The 26,726-nt window shown below is 41.8% G+C and overlaps 1 protein-coding gene across 1 annotated transcript in view; it reads right to left on the bottom strand.

The window, feature by feature from the left end:
- Positions 1–1,300: 1,300 nt before the first annotated feature.
- TM4SF4 (transmembrane 4 L six family member 4) overlaps positions 1,301–26,726 on the bottom strand; it is a 29,554-nt gene continuing 4,128 nt past the window's right edge. Inside the window, exons 2-5 of the mRNA XM_033959226.1 lie at positions 15,310–15,399; positions 7,592–7,728; positions 6,256–6,442; positions 1,301–1,979 (exon numbers count right to left, since the gene is read on the bottom strand). Of these exons, the coding sequence (XP_033815117.1) occupies positions 1,962–1,979; positions 6,256–6,442; positions 7,592–7,728; positions 15,310–15,399 (432 nt within the window). The 3' untranslated portion in view covers positions 1,301–1,961. The remainder of the gene's footprint in view (positions 1,980–6,255; positions 6,443–7,591; positions 7,729–15,309; positions 15,400–26,726) is intronic.

Genomic DNA, 26,726 nt, shown 5'->3' with positions numbered 1-26,726 from the left:
TTTACTACGTTGCTGCTTGTAGGCCTCACTCCATGTGGCTGTCAATCTACCACTAGGGGCTCCTTTTACTATGCCACGCTAGTGGGGTGAACGCGCGTGACTTTTCATCACGCATTAACCCCCGCGCTGGCCTAAAAACTAACGCCTGCTCAAGGGAGGGTGTTAGCGGTTAGCGCGACCGGTGGTTTAACACACGCTATTAAGCGCATTAAACCACTAGCACGACTTAGTAAAAGGAGCCCTAGGTGTTAAAACTAAACTACAATTTACGGCCTCTTTTACAAACCGCGCGGCAACAGCCCCGAAGCCCTTTAAATCTCTATGGGCTTCGGGGCTGTTAGCGCAGCTGCTAGCGCGGCTTTGTAAAAGAGGCCGTTAGTTTTATAGACCGAGTCATCAACCAAGAGGAGCTTGACTCGGTTAACAATGATGTAATACATAATACATAAAATTGACAAGGAAAAGTAGACTGAAATAATTAATTTCCAAATTGTTTAGCAAACAAAAAAGTTTTCAGAACTTTCCGGAATAAAGCAAAAGAACCTAAACTTCTTAATTTAAGCGGTAAAGCATTCCAGAATTCGGTTAATTTAAAAGCAAAAGAATGACTAACCCCCTCTTCTACAAAGCCGCCCGGTAACGGCCCCGAAGCCCTTTATATCTCTGTGGGCATTGGGGCTGTTGCCACGCGGCAACAGCCACTCCTGTCCAAACTTCACTGGTTTCCAGTAGTCTCTAGGGTCCACTTTAAATGCGCTTGCCTAACTTTCAAAATCCTACACGGCATCCTTCCTCCTCTTACCCCACTATCTTGGAATTCCTCGAATCCTAACATCACCAGATCCACCCATAAATTCAAACTATCCTTCCCCTCATTAAAAGGCATATCTCATGCAGGAAAACTAGGGACATCCCTCTCTTTCAGAATCACAGAGCTCTGGAATAACCTTTCTACCCCACTTTGGAATCTGGGCACCCTCCAACTTTTACGAAAACATCTGAAAACTTGGCTAGTCTCAAAAATGTAATATTTCCTCCTCTTTGTTATACTAAGTCCCTCTAAACTTTCTCTATACTGTCCTGTAACCCTCATTGCAGTTCCTTCTCTATACCATTTCCTGTAAACCGTGCCGAGCTCTACGATTGTGGAGATGATGCGGTATACAAACTTAAGGTTTAGTTTAGTTTAGTTTAGTAAAACAGACCCTAAATCTCTTAAAGGTTCTGTTTTTGCCAATGAGAGAGGGAAATGTAAGTTTTAATTTTTGAGAACTTTTGGCAAGATGAAATCTTTGAACATTCCAGTCTAAAGGAATCAAAGTGGCAAAAATGCCAAATAGGATCTTAAATACAACACAAATGCACTTAAATTGAATTCTGAGATACACTGGAATCCAATGTAATTCCTTGAGCAGAGGAATCACACTTAGGGGCACTTAAGCGGACTTAGGCATCGCTAGGCATCCAAAAATTAAGTGCCTAATTTCCTGGCACCTACCTCAGATGCCTAAGTCAACCACACCTATTCTCCACCCCTACCCATGCCTACCTTTCAGGTTTTTTAATGGCATGGTCAATTGCTACACCATTTAACCCATTAAGAAACAATGGAGTTGTGTGCAAATTTTAGCTCTTCGTTGCTAGGTGTCTGCGACTAGGGTGTCTAGCATCGCCTAAGCTAGCTGCCATGTATAGAATCAGGCCCACAGTGCCTGCTCTGAAGAAAAGGCTCCTAGCCAAAATGAAGTTAGAAAAATAAATATATGGTTTGCATTCATTGTAGATTTTGAAAGGTGAGGTCAAGTGAGAGAGAGCTGTCAGGTCTTGTGCCAGGAAGACAGCCCTTCATGCAGCGTCTCTCTCATTCATGAGCTTGCGGATGCAGCAAGGAGGCGTGCTTCAGGGGGGGAGCGATACAGTTATGCTTTTTCCTGATATGTGAAAGGTCTAGGCTGGAAGGATTAAACAGGTCCATCACCCTGCAAAACAAAAGTAGGGTTAATTCTACTGTTAACCACATTCCTCTGACGTCATGTGCTCGATTGGATTCTACATGTTCATCTCTAATTTATCGAATAGCTCCATTTCTGTGGAAATCTTTGCCTCATCATGTTAGACTAGAACTTTTGGTCCTTAAAATTCGTAACTGCTTTAGCTAAGCATTTGAAGTCCCATCTTGACAGCACTGGTATAGAATGGGTCCTGCTCGCTGCTTATTTATCCATAAGGACATAAGAATTGCCTTACTGGGCCAGAACAATGGTCCATCATGCGCATGACATCATCACGGCTCACTTCCGGACGCCTTGAGCGGCGGTCGCTGCGTTGAGTGTGCTGCGGCTCAACAAAGTTTGCGGGAGATCGGCCTAAACAATGGAGTTCTTTTCTACCTTTTGTAGAAGTGTTGTAAACTGGCTTGACACTTACTGCTTGCTGCTATTTAATGTATTCATAAATGATCTAGAAACAGGGACGAAGTGTGAGATAATAAAATTTGCAGATGACACTAAACTATTTAGTAGAGCTCGGACTAAAGAAGACTGTGAAAAACTGCAAAGGGACTTGAACAAACTAGGGGAATGGGCGACGAGATGGCAGATGAAGTTCAATGTTGAGAAATGTAAAGTATTACATGTGGGAAACAGAAACCCGAGGTACAACTATACGATGGGAGGGATGTTTTTAAATGAGAGTACCCAAGAAAGGGACCTGGGGGTGATGGTGGACTTGACAATGAAGCCGTCGGCACAGTGCGCAGCGGCTGCTAAGAAGGCAAATAGAATGCTAGGCATCATCAAAAAGGGTATTACAACCAGAACGAAAGAAGTTATCTTGCCATTGTATCGAGCGATGGTGCGTCCGCATCTGGAGTACTGCGTCCAATATTGGTCGCCGTACCTTAAGAAGGATATGGCGATACTCGAGAGGGTTCAGAGGAGAGCGACACGTCTGATAAAAGGGATGGAAAACCTTTCATACGCTGAGAGATTGGAAAAACTGGGACTTTTTTCCCTGGAGAAGAGAAGACTTAGAGGGGATATGATAGAGACTTACAAGATCATGAAGGGCATAGAGAGAGTAGAGAGGGACAGATTCTTCACACTTTCAAAAAATAAAAGAACAAGAGGGCATTCAGAAAAGTTGAAAGGGGACAGATTCAGAACGAATGCTAGGAAGTTCTTCTTTACCCAGCGTGTGGTGGACACCTGGAATGCGCTTCCAGAGGGCGTGATAGGGCAGAGTACGGTACTGGGGTTCAAGAGGGAATTGGACAACTTTCTGCTGGAAAAGGGAATAGAGGGGTATAGATAGAGGATTACTGCACAGGTCCTGGACCTGTTGGGCCACCGCGTGAGCGGACTGCTGGGCACGATGGACCTCAGGTCTGACCCAGTAGAGGCATTTCTTATGTTCTTATGTTCTTATGTTTAAAAGTTGGTATATTAAAAACTAATAAACCACAACTATGATAAGTTAGCTGAATTATTGTTCACACTAGCCAGCTAAGGTTTCCTTAAGGCACAGTAGTAGAAAGAGAGAGAGAGAGAGTAACCTAAGAACATGAAGAAATACCGAAAGTGACTCCTGGTTCTTTTGCCCATCCCACCCATAATAGAATGGAAATGTCTCTTGCTGTAGACTGAGCCGTGCAAGCTGACATGGCCTTCTTTTACTAAGGTGCACTAACCGACTAGTGCGCGCTAAACGCTAACGCGTGCATGTTAGTCTATGGACGCATTAGCGTTTAGCGTGTGCTAATTCAATTAGCGCGTGCTAATTCGATTAGCGCGCGCTAATCAGTTAGTGCACCTTAGCAAAAAAGGGGGTATGTGTTTACTTGTCTTAAACCACAATCCTAATTAAGGTAATAGGGCTCAGTTTCAGGAGCTTTCAGGAGTGGCAGATTCTAAGGGATCCTTTAAATAACCTGCAGGAAAAAAATAGCTTTAACACATCCTTATGCAGGTTTTCCTATGCACTAAGGCCATTTTTACTGCAGCACAACAAAGGAAAATAGGGAGACCCAATAATCCACAGTGAAAACAATCCACCGATGAAAACAAAAAACTGTGGAAACAGATGTTCTGGAGATAATTTATTAAACACTGACATATAAAAACATGAAAATTCAATTTAAAAAGTACAATGATAAAAAAATACAGTGATAAAAATCCAACCGGACCCTACACGGTCCGTGTTTGGTTTGCAAACTCACATATAAAGCATGTTTTTGCCACTTCAGCTTGTCTGCAGTGTTCTTTGCTCACATGTTTAAAGACAATAGACTGTTTTCAGTCCAATTCTTTATATGTGAGGTTGCAAACCATTGGATCCCTGAGGAAGGCGTGTTCGCCGAAACACGGACCATGTAGGGTCCGGTTGGATTTTTATCACTGTATTTTTTATCATTGTACTTTTTTAATTGAATTTTCATGTTTTTATATGTCAGTGTTTAATAAATTATCTCCAGAACATCTGTATCCACAGCTTTTTGTTTTTGTTTTCATCGGTGCATTTTTCCTTCAACCATAAAACTGGCCTTTTTCTATTTTTTCTGTTAATGGCAGTGGCTAATGCTGAGAGCAGCAGAGTGGAACTGCGAATTGATAGCCTGGAGCTTTGGCCCTGAAGCAGCGGTTTCATGCCACGAAACGATGGTCATTCCTGGGGTTACATTCAGTGGTTTTTCCACATCTTTTTTTTTCTTGGCTATTTCGAATCTCCCGCCTGCCAGTATTTAACTTTTGCAAAAGTTTTTGCCTGTGATGTCAGGGGGGGAAGAGTGTGGGTACACCTCTCCTTTGATCTGAGGCTCTTCTTTCGCTGTAGGGCATAGACAGTGTATTTCCCACACTGGAGTGACATTTTATTTTTTGATTAATATTTTCCCTCCAGTCTTTCTTTTTGATATTTTGTTGGTGACATTAGCACATGGCTATTAAACTAATTTACCTTGTGAGCACTTGCCACTATCTCTTTTGTAAGGAGTAAGAGCAGTGGCGTAGTGGGGGGAAGTGGTGCCCAGGGCGGTGGCGCCCCTCTGCCGCCTTCTTCCCCGCCCCCCTTCTGTGCGCGCCCCTTCCCTTCCCCCCTGCACCTTTTTATCTTCAGTGCGAGCAGCCACAAAGTAGCTGCTCACGTCAGCACTCTGACATCACTTCATAGGTGCGGGTCCCAGAAGTGACATCAGAGAGCGCCGAAGCCAACGCAAGCGGCAACTTCGTGGCTGCTCGCGCCAAAGATAAAAAGGTACGGGGGGAAGGGAAGGGGCATACCTGCATGTCACAGGGAGGCAGAGAGCAGATGGGGTGCGAGCGCCCTGAGGAAGACCGTGCCAGGCATAGACTGACCCCCCCACACACACACCTCCCTTATTAAGTCACTGAGTAAAGGCTCCCACGGTATTTCTGTGCTAACTGATTAACAAAGGGACATTCACTCTCCTTCCCTTTAAAGAAATTTGGCAGTTTCTGCAGGATGCCAGTGTCCCATAGTATCACACAATACAAAGGAAAAAACAACCCCACGTGGAGTGGGGAAGGGACACAGAGTCAAACCGCTGTGAGGACAATCAATTTATTAAAACATCATGTTGAAAGCAGCGATACTTTGTATTTTGCAGCGTTCATTTTAGGATTGGCACAGCGTTCTTTTTGGCAAAGTATCTGATAGCAGATTTTGAAAGCAGTTCTTTTTTATTAGTAGTAATCTGGTGCCATCTACTGGACTTCCATTTTATACACCCCCTGAGGAAGGCTATCCCAGCCGAAACACAACCGTGTTGGGGTCCAGTTTACACATTTATATTGTTATACCTGCTATGATTTTATGCCTGCCGTATTTTATGTATATGACACATATATACGTTTTGAAAACCTGACTGGTAAGGGGGTACTCCAGGATCAACTTGGGAAATGCCAGTTTAACCAACTCAAATGATTATAGATGTTTGTGTCTTCAACCTAACCTTGATTCCTGCTGGTTTACTTCCTGTGTCTTATGAAAGAGCCCAGAAATAGATTGCTTCTTATCCTCTTAACCTAGGCAACCTGTTATAAAATTACCCCTTTCATGATTTGGGACTGGTAGGCTTGTGCACATCTGCTCCTAATACGTGTGCGTGCTAATACATAGCAAGGCAATTTCTAAGCCTTTCTAAAAATGTGATATTAAATACAAAGTTAATGGGAACGATGCAAATAAATAATATTTAGGGACATGCAATCCATACGGCAATAGGAAACTTTAACTTACCCCACAACACCCATTTTTGCAACTCCCACAAAGAGATCCCAGGAGCCCGTTGATGGCCTGAATAGCACAAAGCACAGCTTGGACCCCACTCATCACCAGGAGTAGAGAAAAGAGCGTCAGGTTCCAGGGAATAATATCGGGGGGGTTTTCACACAGCACATGAAGAGTGCTATTTCCAAGATAATCCCTGTGTGACAAGAAGGGGAAAAAAGGGCACATCAAACACAGTTCTTCATTAACAGCCGTGTTTGCTATGCAATAAAATATGATTATCAAAGTCATATATCTAACAGTCGTTTTTATCACAGAAGCTATCAAAAAGAGCTATCAAGATTTTCAGGTTGTAGAACCATTCATGCTTACAAACTCATAAGAACAAAAGCAATGCCTCCACTGGGTCAGACCTGAGGTCCATCGTGCCCAGCAGTCCGCTCATGCGGCGGCCCAACAGGTCCAGGACCTGTGCAGTAATCCTGTATCTATACCCCTCTATCCCTTTTTCCAGCATGAAATTGTCCAATCCTTTCTTGAACCCCAGTACCGTACTCTGCCCTATTACACCCTCTGGAAGCACATTCCAGGTGTCCACCACACTTTGGGTAAAGAAAAACTTCCTAGCATTCATTTTGAATCTGTCCCCTTTCAACTTTTCCAAATGCCCTCTTGTTCTCTTATTTTTTGAAAGTTTGAAGAATCTGTCCCTCTCTACTCTCTCTATGCCCTTCATGATCTTGTAAGTCTGCTAAAGGTATCAGATCAGTCAGTAAAATGGCTCATTCTTATTCGTTTTCATTAACTGCGTTGTGGAATGATCTACCTTCTCAAATAAGATCTTGTATTTCACTTCAGTTCTTCCGAAAAATCTTTAAAAACATGTTGTTCCAACGTTTTTAGAATGATGCTGATGCTACTCTTTGGAGGTCTCGCAGTCGGAGGGTAGGCAGGGTTCGGACGGGAGGGAGAGATGGAAAGATGGGAGGGTCAGTTGGGGTTCAGCTGCGTGGTGGTGGTAGGGGGTGGGGGGGAAGCACTGCTGCTGATGAATCCAGGGACATTCGGGTTAGGCTTCCAGGGACTAGGGCTTACTTTTGGGGTAGGGCTTATATTAAGACATACCCAAAAAATCATGCTAGGGCTTATTTTCGGGGTAGGCCTTATTTTCGGGGAAACACGGTATTAAGTGGCTTGCCCAGAGTCCCAAGGAGCTGCGGTGGGAATCGAACTCACAACTTAAGGGTGCTGAGGGAGCTGCTCCAACCATTAGGCCACTGCTCCGCTATATGTAACCTTTTTGCCATATCGTTGACTCCCAGATTGAGAGACAAATGTATCTTACCCTTTAAGAAATGGATATGTCCAGTTTCCGCCAGCAACTTGACATTTGGGGCCCTTATCTATTGCAACTGCAGATACGATGAAGCAATATCCAGCACCCACAAAACCAACAGCAGCAAATATTATAGAAGAAAACATCTGCAGAGGAAAGCGGTAAAGGTGTTAGACTGGCTATCTGGAAAGGACTTATTACACTGTAATCAACAATCCCATAAGCGTCCCTCCTAAATGAAGAGTATACATTGTTACATGACCAGTAGAGGATGATGTCGCCGGTAAACAAACGGAAGTCAGAGCCATAACACTGTACCATCATACTTTCTGCAAACAATATAAAGGGGCAACAAAGTCAATATTTACTGAATTTTAACTTATAGATGTCAAGAAATCTATATAGATAGATATAGTAACATAGTAAATGACAGCAAATAAAGACCCGATTGGCCCATCCAGTCTGCCCATTAGTTATACTTATTAAAAATACATGATTAAATTAACTTGTCTCTTTTCTTTGATATTTTTGGGCCATAGACTCTAAGGCCCACCCAGTACTGTTCTAGGTTCCAGCTGCTGGAATTGCCATCCAAGCGCACTTCAGCCTCTCCAACCATCCCATTGTTTGCAGAATACCTACTGTAAAGTCTGGCCACTAGCGTCCTCATGTTCCAAGTTAGTGTAGTTCCCATTGATGCCCTCCCCAGCCCATCCTACACTGAATCAATATATATGGGACACAGACCATAAGAACATAAGAATAGCCTTACTGGGTCAGACCAATGGTCCATCAAGCCCAGTAGCCCGTTCTCACAGTGGTCAATCCAGGTCACTAGTACCTGGCCAAAACCCAAGGAGTAGCAACATTCCATTATCTCAGAGTAAGCAAGATTCCGGAACTTCAAATAGTAGCAACATTCCATGCAAAATCCCCAAAGACTAGTAAGATTCTAGAATCCCAAAGAGTAGCAACATTCCATGCTACTGATCCAGGGAAAGCAGTGGCTTCCCCCATGTCTTTCTCAATAACAGACTATGGACTATGGACCGTGTAATTCTGTCCAGTACCGGCCTTAGTTCTTTAATTTTTACCATTCATTTCCTAGCTATTTGTATCTCTATGTATATCTATCTACCTATGGGGTCCTTTTATTAAGCTGCAGTAAAAGGTGGCATAAGCGAACCCGTACACCGATTTTTCCCATGTGCTATGTCCATTTTTACTACAGTTAGAAAATGGCCAATTTCATATTTTTTCCTATTAATGATCATGCAGTAAGGTTGCCATTAGCGCACAACCATTGAAAAGAATTATCATAGGAGCACTTACCAACATAGGTGGTAAGGGCTCAGGTGGTAATCCTGCACTAAACAGTTAGCACATGATAATGTGAATGCAATGCGTTAACTGTTTAGTGCAGGAACACCTGTTTACTTTCCGCCTACAGAAGCACCCCCTCCCACAACAAATTTTTTTTTAAAAAAATTTTTGCATGTAGGTAGCACCCGCAGGTTCGGATCTTATTGTAGGATGCCAGAGTACATCCCCTGGTAAGCCATTTTAAGTCAAGAAAAAACTAACCTGACCTAATTTGCAGTTACATGCAGTACTGCCCTTAGTCGAGATTCTACAATGTGCATGTATAAAATCCAGAGTGAGTAACTTCAAGGGGGCATGGTCCTGGGAGTGGCATGGATGGGTCAGAAGTGTACTTAGCATTTATGCATGCAGCTTATAGATCAGTTAGTGTGGGCATTTACATCAACCTTTGAGGTAGTGTAAACGTTTGTTCCTAAAATTGGTGCATAAAACTTATATCAGAATTCCTAAAGGTAGGACAATTGATTTGGTATGAACATATGCTTATAAGTAGGATGATCGAAGTGCCGGTAGCATAAGTAGGATGATTAATTATGCCGGTCTTAATAACTCCGTATTGTAATACTGCTACAGAAGCCCCGGTAACTCTGTATAGAGCCCATGTATTATAACACCTCGCAGAAGCTCTTTGTAACCCTGTATTGTAACACCTCTACAGAAGCTCATGCACACCGCTCTGAATTGACTTCCCATTCATTAGTAGCGATATAGAAGCTCAAAATAAACAATAATATGCAGTTGCTGATATAGAATCCATGTGTGCATGATCCCAGGGCTTAATCATAGGCAACCTGCACCGAATTATCCTTTGTCTTCTTGCTATGGATCTACAGTTTTGTTCCATTTCAGACTCAATCTGACACTGACAGAGAGAGATCAGACCTGCCAGGAACTGTCTGGCTTGTCTCTAGAAAGCTGTCACAGTTAGTTGACCTGGTTTGGGAGATCTGCATGAGCGGCCAGGAATTAGCTAACCAAGAAGTCAATGGATAGTGGATACAGACTCCAGGCTGTTCATCCTAATTCTTGATTTCCTGGCTTTACTGAATTTCTCTGGGATTTCCATCTGTTTGGAGAGAGCAGGACTTTGGGAGCTGGCTATGAAATCAAGAAAATTTTCACCTCCCCAATTCAGGACTAAAAGCGCTGCACCTGGTGATATTTGGAGAGCTGCTTTCCCAGGGGAAGAACCGCAGGGTTTTGCCAAGGGCAGGGTACAACTGTTTTTACAGAGAACGGAAACCACTGAATTATAGCCTTTTATTTCCAGGTTTATTTTCACAGATGGATAGAAATGAGTTTGCCTGGACATTTTGATTCCGCCATGCTTTCTGTGGTGTCTAGGCCAGTAGCCCAATTGGCTGAGACAGGAGATATCTGAGTTCAGCCTTTTTGAAATGTGTTACAGAATATTCATTCTCTGTCTCTTTCCTTTTAGAATGTGTACGTGTACTGTAAATTATTTCTTCTGCTAAAGCAGCTCTTTAAGAACGAAATACAGCATGTGTTAGGGTGTTATTCGGAAAAGGATACTACCTAAAGTTTGAAGACATCTACCGGTAACTGAATAGTGTGGTATACTGTATGAATATATTAAAGCAAGTCTCTCACTATTAAAATAATTTAGAAGAAAGAAATTAATCTCTTTGCAGCCATTTCCTCTTATAAAGGGCTGAAACCAAAGACTTTCTACAATATGTATTGTGAAACATAGATTAAAGTAAAACACCTGGATTTTTACCCATATACACCTATATAATTCCTCTGTATCCCGGGATACAGAGGGAAGAGTATAAGGCCCTGATTGGCTCAGATGCCTAAGACCCCTCTCTTGGGAGGGGCCTTAGGCATCTGAGCTAATCAGGGCCTTAGGCCCCTCCATGTGTATCTCAGGATGCACCAGGAAGGAGAAGGCCCACGAGCAGGAGGGACTGGGCATCCCTTCTGCTGATTTTTTGATACCGGGGTCATTCATTGGCGGGGGGCTTTGGGGGGGGGGATTTTTTCTTTTATTTTTTTATGGGGCAGATGTGCATGTGTAATACATGCACAACATCTGTGCCATTCAAAAAGAAAAAGAAAAAAGCCGCAACAGCTGGGTGGCAGGAGGCAGCTTTGGGGATTTCCCTGCCACTCAGCTGTTCAGGCTTCCCTCAACTGGCTTTGCGCATGTGTCACAGTTGGTCTCACAGCGACTGATCAAACCTCTATGCAAATCATTTGCATGCAAACTCGTTGTTACAGAGTTGGCCAAAAAATTGGCTAACAGCGACTCACACGCTCTTAACAACTGTGTTTTGTGCATCTAGCCCAGAAAGTCTGCAGCAGGAAGCTTACGGGAAGCTGCACTTAAAAGCAGCTCTCTCATTAAGAGCCCCAGGACTGTTTATGTGAGCTATAGGAAAGCAGAGAGTTTAAGGCTGCTACGTAAAAGTTTATATTTCTGCTCTAGAGTTTGAGTATATGTGGAAGGAGTGAATATTTTTGAAATAATATTTCCTGTAAATGTTTGATTTCATGTGAAATGCTGCAAACTAAACTTACTTATGGGCTGTTGAGCTGAGATATGTACTGAGAAAACTGTAAAGCAAGATACAACTGAGTTTGTGTGAGTCGTGGGTCTAAAACTTCTCTCATACCTGCTGGTTCTCATGATTTATTGAGATTTCTAAATTAAGTTTGAAGTTATATTTCAAGGAAAAGTAATAAGAACATTTAAGATGAATTTCAGAATTTAAACTGGATTTTTGTGACTTCTTTCCTAAAAAGAAGTGTTGAGCACTGGGAAAAAGAGAATTTTAATTCCTTCACTCAGATTGCCTAATATTATTGGTGTTTAAGGCAAATGTTTTGTATTAGTGTTCACTTGGTTTTTTTTTCTGCTGGAGTACATTCCTGCAGTCTTTTCTGGTTGCTGATTGCTGGTCTGCTGAGACCTTGGCCAGTCTACACCGTTGTGTGAAATTTGGAGAATCTGAAACTATTTGTTGGGACTGAATGTTCTTTTGAGAACTGAGTCCTGGATTTTCTAAACAGCGCCGTTTTTTTAGGCACCAGTAGGCGCCAAAATTCAGTAAAAATGCCATTGAAACAAACAAATTTGGCGCCGGAATCAGGCTTCTATAGGTGCTTTAGGCCACTTAACACCACTGTGGGTATGGCTAATGCCGCTTGAAGAGGAGTTAGGCAACTTAAAGTGCCTATGGAGGTGCAATTCACATCATAGGTAGACACCAGAATGGTAGGCAAGGAAAACCTAGTGTCAGCACAAGCGCATAATTGACACATGATCGGTGGCCACTTTTATGGTGCCAGTTATAGAATCTGGGAGTGATCTATTGTCTTGGGATTCTTGGAAGTTCTGTGATGCAGAGCAGTTTCCAGTCAGTATTCCTGATATACAGCACTATCAGGCTCCGTGTGAGGAAGCTGTGAGACTTTGAGGTAATTACTGAGGAGTTTCACAATTTCTGAATCAAAGATACCTGGACATTCAGATAAAGCTGAGGTAGCTCAGATATTGTATGAATGTGTGTGTGTTGAAACTCTGTAAGCTGATTTCATATCAGAAGCATTTTTTTTCCTGGAAAAGTCGGCTTAGGGATAAAAGAATTATCTGTTCTTATGCACATCTAGTTAGAAATACATGGCCTTAGCCTAAGAAGACACTGACTTTAGCTTGCATTCATCCAGGGAGGTTAGGGTTTTGCTTCCATTCATTTGTTTAGATAGGATAGTAGCAAACATCTGGATCTTTAGAGGAACTGCTGGTTCCAGCCAGGTGACAGGACAACAACTCAGCGGTACTCAATGGAAGAAGGCGGCATTACTGGTGAAAACAGGTTTTTTGTTTTTTTTTAAAGAAAATACTTTTATTTTGTGTGCACACATATAAACACTTTTTGTATTTTATTGAACTTTGGGACTGAGAAACACTGGTTTTAAAAGCATTGCCTAGTCAAATGCTTACTGTGGTTCTGATATCTTAGGACAAAGTTGGTATTAAGTTGAAAGGCATGACATGTTTGAGGTTTGAATATTATTGCAAACTATAATGGTGTCATCAATGTAAACTTGATCACGTGTGAATGGTAAATTAGCTTTGCTATCCATTTATATATAAATTTAATTTACCTTGTTTAAACAACATCTGATAACATTTGTTGGACATAGCTATTTAGTTTTTATTCTTTCACCCTCAATTGTTTTTGTTTTTATTGGTTGCAATAAATAAATACAAATATATAAATGTTTAATTTCTATGTTGGTGTGAATTGAAGGGGAAACCTTTTGAAACATATGACCGTTATTATAACATCTCATACATTTATCCCTCCTTTTACAAAACTGCAAAAGCGGTTTTTAGTGCTGGCTGGCGCACTGAATGCTCTGTACTGCTCCCGATGCTCATTGGAACTCTATGAGTGTAGGGAGCAGTGCAAAGCATTCAGCGTGCCAGCCAGTGCTAAAATACGCTTTCGTGGTTTTGTAAAAGGAAGGGGAGTTAATTCTAATAATTACATTGTAATGTAATTGCATCACATCACCACTAGAGGGTTTCACATAAGCACAACATAATTTCTGAGTTGCAAAGAAGTATTTGACTTGTTGATGTGTCCTTGGGCTGCAGAAGTGGTTAAAGTCATGTTTATTTTCAAAGGCTGCTTTGGCAGTTTATGTAATTGGAGCTGTTGTGCATGTATTACACTTGCACATCTGCCCCATAAAAAACAAAAGAAAAAAGGCCCCCCCCCACTAATGAATGACCCCGGTATCAAAAAATCAGCAGCAGTGGAAATCAAACCTGGTTCTCAGGTCACTACACTAACCATTACCAAACTGCTTGAGAGTATTTCAGTATTCTGACCTGAGATTACACTTGTGCATCCGCACTATGATCTGAGCCTGCTTAGGTGGACTTGGAAGTGAAATTCTTCATCTGTGGTGAGTCTTTTGAACTTGATATTATCCAGCAGCACCCTGCAGGCTGCTCAACTCTACACTACCCAGTGCTTTAGAGGCTGTTCTAGTTCCTTGACCTAGAGGTTTATCTGCTTGTCCCTGAACTGGATTTCTTGACTGTTTGTTTAGCCCCCACTACCTCTACATCAGCACAGGGGTCAGCTCTAAGCTACAGAGGACAAACGTTCTAGCTCCAAGCCTCGGACAGAATCCCTGTTGGCTGCAAAATCGGCGTTTCAACCCCTACAAAATGACAGTTTAAATAAAGTTTTGTTTGGAATGTTATCTCTTGGTATTATGGTTTAATTCAAAATTTTAATTGAGGAACATTGTGGTATGTATTTATCCCTGACAAACATTGATATTTGAACTAGAATTTGGCTTTTTGAACACTAATTTTTTGTTTAATATGTAAGTATGATTTTAGAAAAAGATTAGGGATTAAAGCAGCAGGCTATGAACTAGGGAAACAAAAAGAGTGGGGAAGGGACAGCACTCATCAGCTGCAGAGACAATCAATTTATTTCAAACACATAAATGATAAAAGCATATACATATAAATAGCTAAAACATAAGGCAAGCTTCACAGATAATCTTTAAGTCCTTTCTGTACTGGACCCCAACATGGTCCATGTTTCGGCTTGAAAAAGTCTTCCTCAGGGGTAAATAGATAAAAATCCAGGAGATGGCGCCAGTGTATTTGTAAAAACCAAAAAGGAATGCTCTCAAGCCCTATTTTACAATTTTTATTATGTACAAACCACTTAGAAGATTGATAGGCAGTATACAAATTTTTATTAAACTTGAAACTTGATTCAAAGCTTGTGTTTTGCCCGAATCAAAGGAACGCTGCAAAGGAACGCTGCAAGCTATCAAGTCGCGTCACTGCGATAGCTCGCAGAGTTCCTTTGTGTGTTACTGATCCTGTAGCATGCTATTGAACCTGAACCATGTGTGTTATTGACAGGGTTACCAGACGTCTGGATTTCCCCAAACATGTCCTCCTTTTGAGGATATGTCCAGGGATCCGGATGGCTTTTCAAAACCCGGCATTTTGTCCGGGTTTTGAAAAGCTTCCCGTCATAATCATGTCGGGAAGGGGCATCTGCCCAGATGCCATCCGGGGACGGGGGTGGAACAGGGCATGACAGAGGAGGAACTGGGAGGTCTTGGGGGCGTGGCCATGGGTCCGGATTTTCCCAAAGGAAAATCTGGTAACCCTAGTTGTTGATTCTGAAAAGTTCTGTGTACCTATCCTTGTAACTCGTTCTGGGCTTCTGGGGAGGACGGGCTATAAAGTGAATTAAATAAAATAAATTTTACTCTCGGTATCCCACTTCTCTTGGGTGCCTCTAGGCTTGCTACAGATTAGCTTCACTTACCGCACATCTCTCTCCACAGCCTTTATTGCCACAGCACCCACAGCAATCATTGTTCTTCAGGCCCAGGAACACCAGAGCAGGGAAAATCATCTGTTTGGGGTGGGGAAGAGGAGGAAGGTAAAGAAAAGGCAAGATTTTAAATGATAAGTCATACAAAGTCAGATGGTAGGATTATTCAGGGCTGGCACAAGTCAGCCTGCACAAGTCTGTCAGCCAAGGGTTACCCTATGGCTCGAGAAAAAGGAGGATGGATTGAGATATCCGGGTTGTACTTCTATTGAAAACAATGGAAGTAAAACCCAGATGTTTTGATCTACCCTCTTTACTTCCATTGCTTGATCCGCTGTAGGGTGTGAGTGGTGCTGGTGCTGGTGGTGGTGGTGGTGGGGGAGGTTTGCATATCTTCAATCATGCAGCCCTCTCAATTAACTTTCAGCTCCTTAGTCTCTGTCCATTGAGATTTTGATAATTTGACAACCCCATCCCTTCATCAGGAACCCAAATTTCCTTTATTTCAGAATGCGTTTTTGGTGCACGCTGCTATTGGTGCTGCCCAGGCAGCGCTTGGTTTACACATGTGTAAAAGCAGCGCGCACCAAAAATGTATTCTAAAAGAAGGAAATTTGGGTTCCTGATGAAGGGGAAGAGTTAACCTTGGAACTGAGCTCCGTCGAACCCTGGTCCGCAGCGCTGGTTTTTATGGTGTGAAATATTATTCAGTTTGAGATGCTGCTGCCTTTGAAATGCACAGCAGCCGCCCTAGATAGATCACTAAAGATAAATGTTACCTATACTGTGTTTGCTGATCTGCCTAACTATTCTCTGAAGAATTTAGTGGGGTGGATGATACCGGCGGTTGCGGGAGAACTCTTGAAAAAACGATATGCGAAACATGTCGGGTCCAACCCTCCTGAACCGAGTTTAAAAAATAATGAATTTATTCTAAAAAGAAGATTTCTACTAAAGTTAAGTTTATTTAGTATAAAATTATTTATCTGAATATGAAATTTATTTAAAGTGTGAATAAGCACTAAGCACTTTAAAGGAATTTTTGAAACGTTGAAGCATGGTGCACTTTAAAAGTTGGTTAAATAGTATGTAAAATTATAGTGACCCGGTGACGATATTTCCACATAAAGCTCACTGCCATGAAAGTTATTTGATGCGGTGATGTGGTGGGGCTGAGGCTCAGTAGAGAAGAAATTAAAATTGGATGTCTGCTTGGAGAAATCAAGCAGTTTCAACACCATATGACAAGGGAGTTGTCTTAGCTGTGCTTCTTTAACCTATGGTGTTGATAAGTAAGCACATTTTAAAATTCACACAGGATCAGTCTGATCACAGCATCACAGATTACAATTCCTTGCATTCATCTTTTGTGCACATATATCTGCCAGTCATATTAGCTCCACTGTTATTTGCATAATTTATAAAGAGTTACCGTATTAGCACTTTCCCTGCGTTGCTATATATTTTTCTCTACAAATCATGAACAAATATTATTTAGAAGTAGATGCAAGATTGTTTAATCTTGTATCACAGATCATAATTCTTTATAAACTTTTTTTTTGAAATAGACATCATTGTTCGCTTTGTCTTCCCTTTTCACTCAATCGCAACGCACAATCTCTAGCACCTTGTTCACTCTATCTTTCACACCTTTTTATTCTTAAATTATTACTTAAAAAGTTGATCATATTGTGGTTGTCTATCCTATTTTTTTGAGGACTCCTGATGAAGGCGTTGATGCCAAAACACGGCCTGTGTTGAGTCCTGTTGCATCACTATAGTTATTTATCCTGAGCATGTGTGCATTGTATACTACTGCTCAATAAAGGACATCCGTGATGAAATCCTGGTTCATGTGCTAGGACTGTTCCCACTGTGTTTGTTCAGTGTTTGCGGCATGTGGGATCATCTTGGTTTATCTTCTTTCTTTAAAAATGATTCCATTCTGCAGCTGCCAATTGTGTAAAAGCTTTCTTTCTCCAAAGTGACTTACTAAAACAAGACTTGTCTGGAAGAAATGACCACTTACACCTGCCGCAGAGCTGGGGTAAAAGCTCACACCCGAAAACATGAAATAAATGCATCCTGTATAATAAAATCCTAAGCACGCATGCGCACTAAGGATGACATGTTTCCTGGCTGTGTTCCTCCGTGTCGAATTCCATTTTTGAACACGGAGACAGGAAACACGCCGGCGACTCTCCACCCTCCCGCCCTCACTCACCGCCAGAGAAATCTCCAGAGGCATTGGAACGGGAAGGGGGGCACAGGTGCCCCCTGCTGGCATCTACTTCTCCCCCTCGCCTGCTCACCTGCCCGCTGCATTTAACTTAAAAAAAAAGCGCTGCGCCGTGCTGCTGCTGGCCTCGCCGTCTTCTCTCCACTGTGGCCTGCCCTCTGACAACTTCCTGTTTCCGCTAGAGCTGGCTGCAGTGGACAGAAGACGCCAAGGCCAGCAACAGCGCGACGCAGCACTTTTCTTTGAAGTTAAACACTGGGTGGGGGTGGGTGGAACATTTTTGAACTGGTTTTGCTCCTTTCTGATGAAAAGATTTGAGAAGGGGGCTGGGGGGGGGGGGAGGGAAATGGGTTTGGAGCTAGGGCTGAAAATAGGGGACATGTGAGGGAAGGAGGCTTTACTAGCACCCGTTAATGTAACGGGCTTAAACACTAGTAATTTATAATGTTCTATAAATTGTATGTGTAAGTATGGATCCTGCCTATGCCTCACCCAGTTTCTGCATGTGTGTGCACCCACCTGTATTTTATGTGTGCATTTATACAATGATTGGAAAATCTGGCAACCCTAACCCTTAGCGTGCAATGTTGCACACAAAAATGATAGAATGTAGTCAGTTGCGCGTATAACTTAATTGTTAAATTAGCTGCTAATTGGCTTTACTAGTATTTCAGATTCATAGTGCTGAACTATCCCCCGAGCGCTCAGATTTTCTCAACAAAACTGGCTCATTGTCCCATCCTTTTGTGAGATCACGCTGTTCTATATTCTCAGTATATCTTAGATGCTTGACCTCTTTGGGTAAATTCAAAGCCAGCCTAACTTCTTTCTCTCTCTTTTTCTGGCATGGCCAGGATCATATAAGCAAACTAATATAACCCTTCAAAACAAGCCAATATTATACTGAAAATACCACCACTTCACAATCGTTTCATGGACTATATGATGTATGAGGCAATTCTCACCTAGACTTATTGTCTGGTGCTGGTCACCTTTGAGATACTGCCTGAGCAAGAGGCTTCCGTTGAGGGATTAAAGGCTCATACTGATGTCCATGTCCACAAAGCCTTCTTCTTTGTCCCAGTTATTTATTTATTTATATACATTTTTTTTTCTGACTTCTTATCCAAGGGACTAGGTGTCTTAGCCAATTGTGAAGTGGTGGTATTTTTAGGATCATATAAGCCGTCAGAATGCAGACATAGTCAAAAAGCACTGCAGGAGTGGAAGCCATATTTAGAACCACAACCCCAAAAAAGTTGCAGACTTTATTGAACACTGCAATGATTGATGGGTGAGGCAGAGAGATCAGCCTTCATGTCTTTGAGCAGAGTTCTATTGCATCCTACAGGGTACACAAAAATGACAACTTCTCCTACAGCTGGGTGAACTCCTGCGGTGTACCACAAGGCTCCCCCTTATCCCCCACCCTATTCAATATCTACCTCGCCTCCCTCAGTAACCTCCTTCACAAACTTAAGCTCAAATTCTTCATCTATGCAGATGACATCACAATTGTCATCCCTCTAACCAGTCTATCCCAGGATCTTCTCAACTACATAACTAGCATACTCAGCCAGATAGAACTCTGGATGCTCTCCTTCAAACTAAAGCTCAACCCAGACAAAACAAAATTCTTTCTAGCCACCCCCAAAGACAAAATCAAAGACACCACAATCCAGGTGAAAGGATTGGTTTTCCCACTCGAACAAACATTAAAAATACTAGGAGTCACGCTTGACAAACATCTATCCCTAGAAAATCACACAGACCTCACTGTCAAGAAAGGCCTTTCAGCACTCTGGAAACTCCGTACCATAAAGAAATACTTCGATGACACTGCATTTCGACTATTAGTTCAATCCTCTATCCTCAGCATACTGGATTATTGCAATATCATCTACCTAAGCTCCACAAAGAAAATCACCAGAAGACTAAAACTGATTCAAAACACAGCTGTCCGCCTAATTTTCGGCCTGAACAAATGGGAACACATCACCCCCTTCTACCACCAACTGCACTGGCTACCCTTCGAATCCCGAGTCCTCTTCAAGTTCGCCTGCATCTGTTACAAGACAGTATTTGGTCTCTCACCAAAATACCTCTCCCCACATTTCAACATGTATTGCACCAACAAGAAATCCCGCAGAATCCAGTTGTTTACCTTCCCCTCCATAAAATCATGCCAGCTCAAAAGATTCATCGACAAAACCTTCGCCTTCCAGGCGGCCAAGCTGAACCCTTGGCTAGCCCAAATGATGCTAGAGGCCCCGACCTACCTAGACTTCAGAAAACTTCTCAAAACACACCTCTTCCGCGAACAAGACCCTTAATCCTCACCCCCCGCATACACTCCAACCCCCCCACCCCCACATCCCTCTCCCCCCCCTCCTCTGGTTTCCCACACCCTCCATTTTATCTTCTCACCCAACTACGATAAACCTGTGCTAAAACTACTTTGCTTCCTTCCACGCTACCTGCAATTCCGACAAAATTTTTGTAAATCCGGGTTCAGACCGGATCCTAAAGTAATGGATGTAAACCGCCTAGAACTCTTTGGGTATGGCGGGATATAAGAACATAATAATAATAATAATAATAATAATTTACCATTTGAAAAACAGTTTGAGTTAAAACTTTGTTTCTACATTTTTTGAGTGACTTTTGCATTAGTTATATCAGAATGCAGACAGCAGAATTCACCCTTTTGTTGTTTCTCTCCCCACCTTTCCTTTCAGTCTTTGTAGTTCCGCCTTCTCCCCCAACATCACTGTCTTGTCTATGTGCACTTATTCCCCTATACTAATTGAGTCTGTAAGCTGCCTACTACTACTGTTTATTATTTCTATAGCATCTGGGACAATCAGAGCCTTAGGTCCCTCCCCAGCGCATCCCAGGATGCACTGTGAAGGGGAAGGCCCACTGAAGGGACACGTATCAGAACTTTAGTAAGTGTCCTTAGGCATATGTTGTTTAAAGATGCAAAGGTAGGCCCTGTTTATCTTTCCCTTCTTTGAAGATGGTATAAGGACATCTATGTTTGTCTTTCTTTCTTTGACATGAATGTTTAAACAGAGTTGTAGTGAAGTGAATTCAATTGTTTTGTTAAGCCGTATTTACAGACAGCTTTAGTTAAGAAGCTCTGCTGGTCAAGGCTTTTTCTGACCCTCAGTGGACTTCAATCTCTAGCTAGGAAAAATGCTGATGTGTTTAAAGTTTCATGTGACCTTACGTCACATGCTGACACATGCTGACAAACCTGATTCGTATAAAAGATGTGAAACTCATAGTAAAAGACGGACATATTTGAAAGATGGTTTCTGGTCTTTAAGATGTGTCCCCAGGTACCTGACTTACATATGACAGAGACAGAGAAAGTATGGGGCAGGAATTGGGACCTGAATCCTTTTCAGTTGGGGGCACGTCCGCGATGGGCAGATGATATCACCAATATTTTGTGAGTATTTCTGAATTTTTTCTGTTCTTTAATACTCACTGGGTAGTGGTGACCTGTACCCACCCCTTATTTTAAGTTCAAGCTTTGGGTTCTATTATGGAGTTTTTTTGGGAAAAATCTCGGGGTACTTTCGGTAAGCGCCCCTCATATATATAAGCAGCTGCCATTCTTTCGGAAAGAATGAAATTATTTATAGAACCCCCCTGCCCACTCTGTCATTTGTAAGGTTAAAACTTTTATAGAGTATAAGATTTTATTGTCTCTTATTACTGTACCTCGCTTATAAGGTAAGATAAGCGAATATTTTTGCATTGTTATATTGCTTTTGTAATGAGTCATAAAGGCACTTACTCCTAGACAAATGAGACTTGTACGGCTGTGTGTGTGTATGACATTTTTCCTTCAGTTCCCATCTTTCTGTGTCACCAATGTTTAATACTGAGGTAGGACAGGCTGTTATGTGGAATGAATTGAATGCGCTGTTTGAACCAGTCTAAGATCTTTCCCTTGTAGTTAAAAAAAGAAACAAGAAAAAGAAAAAATTCCGTTTTAGAGGTTTTCTTTCTTGTGCAGAGCAAAGCTAATCTGTTCTTTGCTTTCATTATCAGGGTCTGTGCATGAATGTTTTTGTCCCTTCCCCCAGACTTCTCTGTTTGGGCTTCCACTGACCCCCTATAGTGCTTCTTTGAAGTTACTCATTCTTGGTTTTATTAAGCAGTAAGGTGAGATTCCACTGCTTGTCTCTTGACTTTTCTCCGGCATTATCAAAACCACCATCTCTTCTTATAATACGCCCGTCGCTCTTGTTGCCAAAGCTGATGGCATTATTAGGGCTGTTAGAGTTTTGGTAATTCTCATTGCACTTATGTTTCTTCCACCATTCCACCGGCAGCCAATGATTTTTTTTTTCTGTCATTTTCCTAAAGAATGTTTTATTTTTAGTCCCTTTGGTGAGGCTTTTCAGCTCTTTTTTTGCCTTCACCTTTAAGCAACAGTATACCTAGTGTGGAATGTCCTTCGGGCTATTCTACAAGTCATGCACTGCCCCTCATGGTCCTATTCTTATTTTGTACAACTTTTTGTGTTCCATAATTCAGGAGACCTGTCCGATTGATCGTTTGCATCTTTTATAATGATTGTCTGTGTGTGGTCACAAGGTGTCATGAAATAAACTGCACTGGTGTACATCTGAAGTGAAATACCTGGGTTTTGTCCTGTCTCATGGTCAAAGGAAAATCTGCACTTTCTGCATTGCTGCTATTCTGGATCTGCCCCGCCCAGCTACCAAGAAAGACATGCTTACTTTTCTTGCTATGATTGGTCACTGCCGCCAATGGATCTCTGCTTGTTCCTTCTATGACCAGATTTTGAGACAGACCCTGGTTTCTGAAATGACTGCTCTTATCAGATGGACTTATGAAATGTTGGACATTTAAGATGTGCTTTGGTTTCTAGCTCAAGTTTGGGTTTTCCTGCTTATGCCCACATGTTTTATCTCTTTGTTTGGGACTATTGTAACACCATGAAGGGAGAACATGGCGGTAAGTTACGCTCTGTTGCCTTTTTTTTATATAGTCACTCCTGTTCAAGTTCCCTGGCTGCTTGTGCTATGGTGGTAGAGATGGTTACTTTTCTGATCCTAGGTCACCCCATTACCCTTCATACTTTTCACGATGTCCAAGCCCTTCTTTTAAATGGGCTTTTGGGTCTCACGGGTGAACAGGATTCTCTTCCTCTCTTTTTTCACAGCTTCCTCTGAATTTGATGCCTGGCGTTTGGCAGGTGCCCAAAGCCGCCCTTTTGGACGGACTTTGGTGCAAAGAGGGGAAACCCTGGATACCAGCTGCTAGCTCTCCCTTATTCATTGCCCAATATCATGGTATTGGTTATCGTAGTGCTCGCTCGACATTTTAACTTCTTGCTAGTGATATTTTCATTCTTGACCTTTTGCTCCTTGATACAGATATATAGCTCAATAATTACAGCTGGCACGGTTGTGAATTGAAAATAAATTGGAAAATACAATTCCTTTCTATTGTTTTAGCTGAAATTAGGATGTTGCTAATTTAAAATGTTTTTTCCGGATTTATACATAGCCATCCCAGATCCATTTTGGCACAGATATTTCTAATGTTTTCCACGGGTCCTCTTTATCACTGCAGAGATAGAGACGCTCCAAAGAGACATTAGCTTTATGCCTTTTTTCAAATATGAGATGGTTATGATATACATTATTTGTTGTTTTGGTTTTTTTATATCAATGTGTTTATTTGCAGAGTTAAATTCAGCCCTGCACACTTGACAGATGGAGTAATAGCTCCACGTTTAAAAACTTTATGTTTTGTCTGTGTCATGTCTACTTGTTTTAGTTTAGTGGGTACTCCAGGATACATAATATTGGCCATTTTTAGAGCTCTTTTTCCACTTCTTACTAGCCTAACTGCGCAATGTTCTTTTACTTTTAGCTTTTATATTCTGAATATAGTTTAGTTAGGGGTTATAAGAAAAAGTTTTACTTTATACAGCGTTTATTTCGTGGTGTTCCCTACATATGATCCATTCAATATACATTTCTGAATACATTCAGTACATCAGTATGGTCTCTCTGAGGTGTATAATAGTTATATGCAGCACACAAAAACATATCTTTTTGGATTGTTCAATTAAGAACCTTAAGTAACTGAGTATTGTCTCTCTTTTGCCATGGCTATGCTAAGTGAATGAATTGGTATTGTTGCATGTTGCCACGTTCAGTACAGGCAACATGGCTTCTCTTGTTTTCTATCTCTTATTTGGATCACATTGGAGTACAGCTGCTGAATGATATTTGGAATGCTTTTCAAGCATTTCTTTTCAAGTATCTCTTTCTGTATGCACAGACATCTGGCTGTTCTCCCTTTGAGATTCTCACGGGATGACCTTTCCCTGCCCCATGGGTAGATTTTCCCTTGATACAGGAGGAATACGTCTAAAAGCTAATTGAAATATTAGGGCTTGTTCAAAGAAACGTGTCTTGCACTTCTCCTTTCTCTCCACAGATTCCTACCCATTTTTTCCAGCCTGGTGATTGTCCAGCAGCTTTCCAAGGATCGGAAGCAGACGGATTTCCCCTTTGGCCTTCCCACTACTGTGATCGCTGTGACCAGGCCCGCTGCACTCACTGAGGAGTTTCCTGTTTGGATCCACGCAAGTCGCTTGAAGAGGGTTAACCTAAAACCCCAGAAGCAAGTCTTCCCTGCGCAGATTTCACCTCCTCCAGTGGAACAACATAATGATCTCATTGCAGCATTCTACCAACTTTATCATTCTCTTACTGGCACCGCTGCTGCTAGTTTTTCTCCCTGTATGGATCATTTCTAACTGGGTCTACAGGGATGATGTGTTCTGGGTTCACGACACTTTCTGCCCATACCCATCTGTAAATGACACTCCTGCTGTAAACAGCACCCCCGACACCTCTTTGCGAACACGACGTCAAGCTGGACTACTCCCTCGCAAAGGCTGTCCTTCAATTGGAATCCAGAAAAGACCGATGCTACCCTTTGGTATAATTCCAGCAGTGTGCAAGTTGCCACCTTCTCCTTTGAGTATTGTGACATTGTGGACTGTTCATCAATTGATATCCCAAGGCTGTGCCATTGGTCCTCAGAGATTCCTAAAACTAAGGACATATATGTATATGTTACTGACTTACGTTGGGGGGATAAGTGTGCATTCTGGGGAGTGGTAGGGTGGAATATTAATACTGACTGGGCTTATAAACTAGAAAATACCCTGAAAAACAGTGGACCAAAATGGTAAATCACTGCTTACTTGTATGACCCTTCATAAGATTGGACACTGTTATAGGAAAAGTGTTCCTGCACAAATTATTAAGCTTTCTCTTACTATTGACAACCCTAGACCTACTGATGAAGGTATGTACATTATGGACATGTGGTTTAAGGGTGGGTCTAGCTATCATCAGTTTTCTTACGGGATCTATCTACCTCCACTCATCCTCTCCCGCCATTTTGTGGGGGCCCCAAAAAATACTTACCCACTGGCCCCTACATTCAATAAACTTACTGACATGATGGCTATTGCCAATCCCACTTTTGAAGATATTGTGGCTGTTAAGGTAGGGTTTTCAGAACGTAACCTTTGGTTAGAATGGATGAAATTCACTGCTGATCAACATAATAAGAGTAATTGTTACATATGTGCTCAAGCTAGACCCCATCTAGGAACCGTACATCTGGACCTCCCTCCTGGTATCCAACCATGCTTTTTGGGTTATTTACCAGTATCTCCTCTAATTTTACCTATCCTCTTTGTGCACTGTAGTGTTCTAAATACCCTTTGTTGCCAGGACAGCAAAAGCTTGATATTGCCGTTACCATCTATAAGGGCAATTACACATGTCATGTTTCTAATCTGACACAGGGTAGTTTTGTAGGTAATTTACCCCCAGGTTATTGTTCTGTCTTGGCTCATAGGTATGCCCTATTGTTGCTGCATCAGATTTGATATTTACTGGCTTTATGGAGACTTTTGGCTCCCTGTTAAGCTACCCAGCCAGTGGATAGGCCAGTGCACTTTAGTTAAGGTTACTATGCTCCTGCATATTTTTCTGAAAGGCATCCTTCCTATTCACATGGTTTTTCCTCTTTTTTGTCTTGATATAAATCTGATCACATGTATACATAGATGCTATAGGGGTCCCAAGAGGGGTCCCAGATGAATTTAAGGCCCGAGCTCAGGTTAAGGCTGGGTTTGAGTTCCTTATTCCCTTTATTACTATTAATAAGAATGTTGATCGGATTAGTTAAAATTATTATAATTAGCAACGCTTTTTGAACTATTCTAGGGACGCCTTGCAAGGTATTACTGATCAATTAGGCTCCACTTCTCAGATGGTTCTCAAAATCATATGGCCCTAGATATGATTCTAGCTGAGAATTCTGTTAAATTCTCCTCAGTATTTTATGCTGTTGTACTTTTCTTTCTGACAATATAGGTCCTCCTATGGACATTCAGAAATTAGCAGACCTCTTTGCTGAGTTCAAATGTAACTCTGATTTATCTAATTCTTGGGATCAGCACTTTAGTTGAATGCATAATCTCTTATTATTTGCACTCTTGTCTTGACTGCTCATGTACTGTGTTATTCGTATTACAGCTCCTAAAAAGAACCCTCCTTGAGAGACATACCTAGAGTATCACTCCCTTCCAGCTCATGCTGTGTATTTGTGACGTCATTTACATGACGTAAGAGGGGATTTGAAGGGACACGTATCAGAACTTTAGTAAGTGTCCTTAGGCATATGTTGTTTAAAGATGCAAAGGTAGGCCCTGTTTATCTTTCCCTTCTTTGAAGATGGTATAAGGACATCTATGTTTGTCTTTCTTTCTTTGACATGAATGTTTAAACAGAGTTGTAGTGAAGTGAATTCAATTGTTTTGTTAAGCCGTATTTACAGACAGCTTTAGTTAAGAAGCTCTGCTGGTCAAGGCTTTTTCTGACCCTCAGTGGACTTCAATCTCTAGCTAGGAAAAATGCTGATGTGTTTAAAGTTTCATGTGACCTTACGTCACATGCTGACACATGCTGACAAACCTGATTCGTATAAAAGATGTGAAACTCATAGTAAAAGACGGACATATTTGAAAGATGGTTTCTGGTCTTTAAGATGTGTCCCCAGGTACCTGACTTACATATGACAGAGACAG

Source organism: Geotrypetes seraphini, chromosome 9, assembly GCF_902459505.1.
Source record: "Geotrypetes seraphini chromosome 9, aGeoSer1.1, whole genome shotgun sequence".
In the NCBI taxonomy this organism is placed as follows: domain Eukaryota; kingdom Metazoa; phylum Chordata; class Amphibia; order Gymnophiona; family Dermophiidae; genus Geotrypetes; species Geotrypetes seraphini.
This window is presented reverse-complemented; position numbering and strand designations above follow the sequence as displayed.